Source organism: Martes martes (genome assembly GCF_963455335.1).
Source record: "Martes martes genome assembly, chromosome: X".
Classification (NCBI taxonomy): domain Eukaryota; kingdom Metazoa; phylum Chordata; class Mammalia; order Carnivora; family Mustelidae; genus Martes; species Martes martes.
The window spans coordinates 53,462,799-53,470,731 of record NC_137897.1 but is presented as its reverse complement, the minus strand read 5'-3'; the positions used below and the strand labels follow the sequence as shown (position 1 = coordinate 53,470,731).

Below are 7,933 nucleotides of genomic sequence, written 5' to 3'. Positions count from 1 at the left end.
AGACTGTAGAGGTGATGTTACCTTTACATACAAGAAATAGGGGAAATGGGATTTGTCTCCCCAAACATTTTTTAAAAACTTTATTTTTAGATCAATTTTGAGGTGACAGCAAAATTGAGAGGGAAGTACAGAGGTTTCCCATATACCCTCCATCCCCCACATGCATAGCTTCCCTTGTTATTAACATCTCTTACCAGAGTGTCACATCTGTTACATTTAATGAAACTACATTGACACATCATGATTACCCAAAGTCCACAGTTTACATTAGTGTTCACTCTTGGTACAAATATGTAATGATATGTATCCACCATCATAGCATCATACACAGTATTTTCACTGCCCTAAAAATTCTGCTTACTCTACCTATTCATTTCTCTCCCTCCTTTACATACCCTCCAGCACAACCTGTCTTTTTACTGTCTTCACAGTTTTGCCTTTTCCAGAATATCATCATGTTGGCATCATACAGTAGGTAGCCTTTTCAGATTGGTTTATTTCCCTAATAGGCATTTAAGTTTCCTCCATGTCTTTTCTTATCTTGATGGCTCCTTTCTTTTTTTTATGATTTTATTTATTTATTTGAGAGAGACAGAGTGAGAGAGAGAGCATGAAGAGGGAGAGGGTCAGAGGGAGAAGCAGACTTCCCACTGAGCAGGCAGCCCAATGTGGGACTCGAACCCAGGACTCCAGGATCATGACCTGAGCCAAAGGCAGTTGGTTAACCAACTGAGACACCCAGGTGCCCTTGATGGCTCCTTTCTTATTAGCACCAAATGATATTATATTGTACGGATGTACCACAGCATATTTATACATTTACCTACAGAAAGACATCTTAGTTCCTTCCAGGTCTTGGTGATTATGAATAAAGATGAAAGGGGACCAATTTCCAAATCCTCAACTTTCTTTAGTCCTACTTCCTAAAAAAACCTATTTGCCTTCTTTTACCTTCTCTTTGCCTTTCCTCCTTCTCTTTTCAAGTCTCTAAAAATGAAAGCATATGTTTCAAAGGTTAAAAATCTTACTAAGGTACATTGACTCAGGGTGTAAAAACTCTTGGTGCTAAGCAAAGTGCAATTTCAAAAATCGATGCCCAGAAATTTTCTTTAAGTCAAGGTCCTGAGCTACCCCTTTCCCATCCATCTCACTAAGAACTGCATTCCCAATAAAGTTTATGTTTTATGTTTAATAATAATAAATACCACAGGATTTCACTCATATATGGCATTTAAGAAATGAAACAACCAAGTAAAAGGGGGAAAAAAAAAAGAGAGGGGCAAACCAAGAAATGGACTCTTAATTATAGAGAACAAACTCTTGGTTACCAGAGGGGAGGTGGGTGGGGGGATGGGTTAAATAGGTGATGGGGATCAAGGAAGACACTTGCTGTGATGAGCACGGGTGATGTACAGAAGTGCTGAATCACCATACTGTACACCTGAAACTAACATTATACTGTATGTTAAATAACTGGAATTTACACAAAAGCTTAAAAAAAGAAAAACCTCTGAATGACCACACTTAGACTTACCCAAATAGGATCATTTATTGACTCAAATCTTTGATCCATGGAACAAGATAACCTAGGGATAGCAGCATAATCCTATTACATGGTTCATATTGATAGGATGTTTTATGACCTTGATGTTGGATCTCAGGTTACCCTAATTGTGTAATGGCTATTTGAGGTGTGTTGTTACAAAGTTTATGAGATCTGAGAAAAAGTAATAATCACAATGTATAAGAGTTTTATGCAGTTTTTATCTATTGTGTATGCATAACAATTGTGATTGTAACTGAATCTAGAAGACTTTTTATACTTGGAGGCTATGATCACAAAGAAATAAAAATAGTTCAATTTCTATTTATGGACAAATCTTTGTTGCAGAGAAATTCAATATGGTGATCAATAGGAGACTTTCAAGTATAAAAATATATTATGATGGAATACAATTCTGTGGGAGAATGCAATGCATATTCGATTTCAAGGAGAAGAAAGGAACAATGCAAATTTTCTGAAGGTTAAAAGAAAGTTTATACTTTTGTGTTTAATGTTGACAGTGGGCATCAAGTTGCTCTGGTATTTAGAATCCAGTGAAAATCTTTAAAAGCATAACATAAAGATTTTATTCTAAGTTGTCAATATGTATAGTATACTGGATATTATACCTTTTGCAACTATTTAAACTTGATGAAAAATTTCGTTGTCAACCTAAAAATATGTGAGGGAGTACATAGCTTCTCAAAATTCTTCTAGGGGTTATGTGAATAAAAGTTTGAAGATCCCAATCTTATAGTGCTGTTGTGAGGGTGAAGTATAATGTGTGCAAAGCATCTAGGATAATGCTCAATTAATGCAGCTATTATTTGAGGACTGAGTCTAACTTTAATCCTCTTTCTTCTCTGGTATTTGATCCAGGGCATTTTGATCCAGGCACTTTGGCCTCATTGTCTAGATAAAGGATAAAACAGATGGCTGTAAAAACACTTTGAGTATAGGAAGTTAGACAAGCAAGAGTGTACCTAACATCAATAATGTCAGTGGTAATATCCATAGTGATGAAAACGGGTATAGACTCTATAAGTCAAGGCATATAGCAGATATGCAATAAATGCTTGTCAAATTAGTGAATGAATGCTATACAGAACCTTGCTAGAATGAAAGACCATATGCCTGTTTATTGAGCACCTTCCCTAGTACCTGCAATAGTGTTTTAAAAGCCTAATTTGGACATTTTCTCATAAATATAAAATGAGTAGGCAATAAAATCCTTCCCTGGGATGTGGCTACTTATTACTTTTCTGAAGGCATTTCTTCATTGGACTCTTTACTATACTGCAGTATAGTGTAGTGCGTAAGAGCAGTGGGTTCTAGAGAACCAGCCAGGTTAGGCTCAAGTTCCAACACTGCCACTTAACTAGCTGTGTGTCTTTGGGCAAGTCATTTAACTTCTCTTCAAGTGGGGTATCTTTACATGGGTATAATAAGGATACCAACCTCATAGGGTTATTTTGAGTATTAGTGAAATGGGTTTATAGAATTACAGGTTGTGTAGAAAGTGGAGGAATGTTGCCTCGAAATATGTCCACGTCCTAATCCCTGGAACCTGTGAATATATTACTTTATGTGACCAAAAAAACAAAACAAAACAAAACAAACAAAATCACAGATGTGGTTAAGGATCTTGAGATGGGGAGATTATCCTAAGTTATTTGGTGGGTTCTTACAAGTGAAAGAGGATAGGAGAGTCAGTGTCAGAGCAATGCAGTGGGAGGAAGACTTGATTAAGCATTACTGGCTTTGAAGATGAGGGAAGGGGGCTATGAGCCAAGGGATGTGGATAGCTTTTAGAAGCTGGAAAAGACAAGGAAGTGGATTCTCACCCTTGAGCCTCCAGAAAAGAACACAGACCTCTGACATCTTAGTTTTGACTCAGTGAGGTCCATTTCTGATTTCTGACTTCAAGAACTCTAAGACAATAAATTCATGTTGTTTTAAGTCACCAAGTTTGTGGTGACTTTTTTAATAGCAGAAATATGACCCCCATACAGGTGGGTTAGCCATTATTACTCTATTTACAGCCCCTTTCAGTTCTGGCTTTTCTTGGCTTTCTTCACAGGGCAATGTAATCTAAACACTTCTCCAAAATAAAAATGGATCCTTTTGCCCATGTACACATGATTTTCCAACGCAAAGCTGCTCTTAATCTCAAGGCATTCAACTGTAAGAGTAGCCACAGTTCTCCCACCTTTACAATGAACAAGAGGTCTCTCGACTAAGCCGCAAGACAATTTATAACATCCTCTTCTTAGGTTTTCCACTTACACACGGAAAATCATGTGCTTTAATGAACAATCTCTGCGATGAGCGGAATCACAAAAACCATGCTCTGAGGTCCTTTTCAGAAAAAAGTGAACTCCTAATTATGGCCTCCCTTCCTTTGGCAGGGAGTTCTGAGGCTAACATTGCAATCCTCGGGTAGGAGCCAACCCTTGAGGTTGTTCAGGTCGAGGGCCCAGGAGAATTAGAACACTAGGATAGGGAGAAATGGGCAAGGGAAGGGGAAAGGAAGTTGCTCTCACAGAGGGAGGCTGGAAAGAGTGTAATGGAAAACAAAACAACAACACAACCAAGTAATGGGAAGTGAGAGATGGCCTCCTGCAACCGACGCCTCCGGGGTTTACTCTCGCTCGTTTTGGAAACTTTCCCTCTTTAGGCTCCAGGGCGGTGCACCTGCCTCTCTTGGCTGGGCCCGAGGAGCGAGTCTGGGGCAGGCTGGGAAAGTCTTGCCTGGAGAGCCTCCGCCTTGGCGGGGTGGTGGGGAGATTGCAGGGAGGAGTCATGGGGCGAGAAACGGAAAGACTACATCTCCCAGGCCGCCACGCTTTCCAGCTGGAGTCCTAGGGCTCCGACTGCTCCCCAGTTTCCGTAGGGAAGCGCCAGGCTACCGCAGCTATTGTGCGTAGCGATATCGCCCTCCCCTTCCCTCTCGGGTGTCTAGGGAGGAAGGCTACGTTTCAATTACCGCCAGGGCTTAACCCCTCCGACGCCTAACAGGACAGCAGGCCGGCTCCCTTGGACCAGGAAGAACTCTCAGAAGCAAGAACAGTTTGGTAACGCAATCCCAGGGTGCGTGGAAGACAGTTGAAGAAAGAGCCCGAGTATTGGGGATCGGCGCAAAGGTTCGCTAGGGCGGGGCGGGAGCTCTGGCTTTAAGAAGGGGGAGGGGATAGTGTAATCAGGGTTGCCCGCGGAGTTCAGCAAAGGAAATCTTCAGTTAGCTCGGGAACGAGGAGCGGGGAGAGGAAGCTTCCAGTCCCAGCGTCCACCCCAGCCTCCACCCTGGGCGGGCCAAAGTGTCACGTTTGCAGTTGCTCAGGAAGGATCCCACTGGTCTCCGGAGGCAGGCTGGGCTGTCTGTCAAGGGAGGCAATGCCTTGGGGGCATGCTGCTTGCTAGGCAGAACCCCCTCCAGGATCGGACTGCATTAGTTAGGTCTCTGTGTCACCTGAAGCAATTGCCGGCTGCCCGCTTCCGGTGGAGACCAGCCAGTTCTACCCAGGAATCTCAGAGGAACAGGTACCTGTCCTCCAAAGGGAGGGAGGCTCTGAGTTTCCCAGGCGGGTCCCACACTCAGTTCCCCCCATCTCCTTCCCCCTACTGTCCCGCTGATGCTCTTGGTCTTTGTGTCTTTCCTCACTCCTTTCAGCCCTCACCATCAGAACCATGGGGCATCCCCCGCTGGAGTTCAGCGACTGCTACCTGGACAGCCCCGATTTCCGCGAGAGGCTCAAGTGTTATGAGCAGGAGCTGGAGAGAACCAATAAATTTATTAAGGACGTGATCAAAGATGGCAACGCGCTTATCAGCGCAATGAGAAGTAAGTGGAAGGCTTCGCTGGATGAGCTAGTGGCTCTGGCCTTTAAGCTCTTCCACACCACAGGGAGAAGGGAGGTTTCAAAGTGCTTTCCAATTCAGTTCTCTGAGGCGAGTGGGTTTCCGAACACTTCGGAAGTGGGGTCAGTGGAAGGTGGTGGCTGTAATTAGAAGGCCTTGACCTTACAAGACTTGATCAGTACCTGTGCCAGGGACCTTCTTGCTCTGCAACTATCAGTACGTGTCGGATTGTTGTTCTGAAGGGACAATTTGCCTGTACTGTTGGACATGTTTAGTACTCATGTGTACTATATATCTCTCTATCTATCTATATATTTGGGTAAGGGTAAGGAGACTTTCAAGCTGACCAAGGAACTGCCCTAGCACCTTCTAAATAAGAGAGATTCGAAGCTGGCAGAACAAGTAATGGTTTTGTCCTGGCCTATGGTTGCTAACGAATGAGGGTTGGGGTAGTGAAAGAAAATTCCCTGTATCAACCTGTTTTCTAAAGAAAGTTCCTTTGCCCCAGAGATTTTTTTTCTTTTAAGGTACTGAGCTATGGGGGTGCCTGGATGGCTCAGTTGGCTCAGGTTGTGATCCTGTGGTCCTGGGATAGAGCCCCGCATTGGATTCCCTGCTCAGTGGGAAGCCTGTTTCTCCCTCTCCCAGTCCTCCTGCTTGTGTTCCCTCTCTCACTGCGTCTCTCTATCTCTCTCTGTGAAATAAATAAATACAATCTTAAAAAAAAAGGTACCACAAACACAAATTTAAAAAGAAAATAAAGGGGAGGGGGGCAGGGAAAGGGTGGTGGGGTTATGGACATTGGGGAGGGTATGGGCTATGGTGAGTGCTGTGAAGTGTATAAACCTGGCGATTCACAGACCTGTACCCCTGGGGCTAATAATACATTATATATTAATTAAACCCCCTCCCCCCAAAAAAAACCAAAATAAGGTACTGAGCTATGGTTTTGGTCAGAGTCAGTCTAAGCTCAGAATTTCGGATGGCCTCACATGCCACTGAATTCTGCTTGGGGGTGAAACAAAGACCTGCCTAATACCTGGCACAAGGATCCTAGTGCCCAGAGAGCATACTTCAGGGCTAGGCTTAAGGGCCACTGGTCTGAAGGAACCTCATCTAGCTTGGCTTTGCCAGTGGTCACAGCTGACAGCTGTGGGACCCTACCCCCCACTTCTCCACTGTGTGGAGTTTTTATTTCTCCTAGTTGGCAGAAAGCTTGGAGTAAGAGAAAGAATAATAAACATTCCCAACAAGAGTGCAGGCAAGCCAGCCCTTTGCGCCAAAGTATATATACCCAGAAGAATGGAGGCTAGCGTTTGGGTGGAGTGATAATTTTTTCTCTTCTTGGCTGCAAAATGGTTTCAAAAAAGAACGTCACTGCTCAGAGTCACTGGTAAATGTGTCCTGTCGGCTTATGACTTTGTTCTGAATGCATTTATCCCTGAAAAACTGTCTAAGTCCTGTGTGAGGACCTTATTAAGGCAGATGGAGTCAATGAAGAGTGGGGAGAAAGGCTTGGTATTTTTGTGCAGCTCTTTTGATTTGCTCCTGGCAGGCCTGTGCTTTCACTGCCAGTGTTGTCTGCCCACTTTGGTCAGAATATATAAGTGGCCCATGTCCCTGCTGGTCATTTGATGGAGTCTGATTATTTAATTTTTTTTTTTTGTCGTATTGTGGTCTGAGCAAGAGCACACTCTCGGCAGCACCTGAAAGATGGAGTATTGGAAATGCTGGTCCTTAGAGGCATATAGGCTGGGCTTTGGGGTGTGTTGTCGCTTAATAGAATTTTCACTGAGGGGTTAAACATATGCAGGTTATGACACAAAACTAGTTAGACAGATTGAGGGTTCATTGAAAGGAAAGGGGGAGAATGTTTGGATTTTTTTTTTAATTACTTATTATGATAAACTGCTTGGTGTATGTAGCTCCTCATAAACCCCAGAAAGGGGTGTGAAGTGTATGGTAAGCTGAAACTGTGCTAAAAAGTGACCAGCTACAGAGAGATTAAGATTTTTAAGAGACAATAAACAGTTCAATAACACATTTGAGGAAGAGTAGATTTTTGTATGCTAAGGGCAAATAGTGGTTCTGACTCCTTCTCTGAAACGGAGACTGGTAAGAATCAGCAGTTATTAAGGCCTAAACCTTTGCAGATGGGTGGAAGATCCAAGAAAATATTTTGGCCCTGGGGCTTCTTGATATTCAGGGTGGTTTTCTGTTTCCGAATATACATAGAAAGCCAAAATAGGGCAGGGAGGAAATAAAACCCAGCAGCTAACCCACACTCCATTTCTTTCCTTTAAGTTGCATGATTCTAAAAACATGATTAGGTAGAAGCAAAGGCGGATGTTTCCCACTGTCTTGACCACAGTAATGTTTATCCTCCCACTCCACTTCCTTACACTGTGCTAGCTTTTTGAGAATGAGTGGGGAAGCAAAACAAAGGTATGCTTTTCTTTGTGTGAAGGAAACAGGAAAAAGAGAAGGCTGGAACCGGAGTTAGAAGACCTGGCTTTTCCATCTTGGGATAAG

General features: G+C 43.1%; 1 protein-coding gene across 3 annotated transcripts; it reads left to right on the top strand.

The window, feature by feature from the left end:
• Positions 1-4,425: 4,425 nt before the first annotated feature.
• LOC308337595 (rho GTPase-activating protein 42-like) lies at positions 4,426-6,149 on the top strand. Of its 3 annotated transcripts, none has more exons than XR_013966315.1 (2): positions 4,426-4,686; positions 5,214-6,149. XR_013966315.1 is itself a non-coding variant. In XM_080795704.1 (2 exons), exon 2 carries the CDS (start codon positions 5,231-5,233, stop codon positions 5,549-5,551), a length of 321 nt encoding a protein of 106 aa, XP_080651830.1. In that variant the 5' UTR covers positions 4,426-4,633; positions 5,214-5,230; the 3' UTR covers positions 5,552-6,143. The 3 variants fall into 3 exon arrangements, 2 of the variants coding, with proteins under 2 accessions (XP_080651830.1, XP_080651829.1); XM_080795704.1 differs by having other exon boundaries at positions 4,426-4,633; positions 5,214-6,143; XM_080795703.1 differs by lacking the exon at positions 4,426-4,686 and adding an exon at positions 4,997-5,083 and having other exon boundaries at positions 5,214-6,143.
• The last annotated feature ends 1,784 nt before the right edge of the window (positions 6,150-7,933 follow it).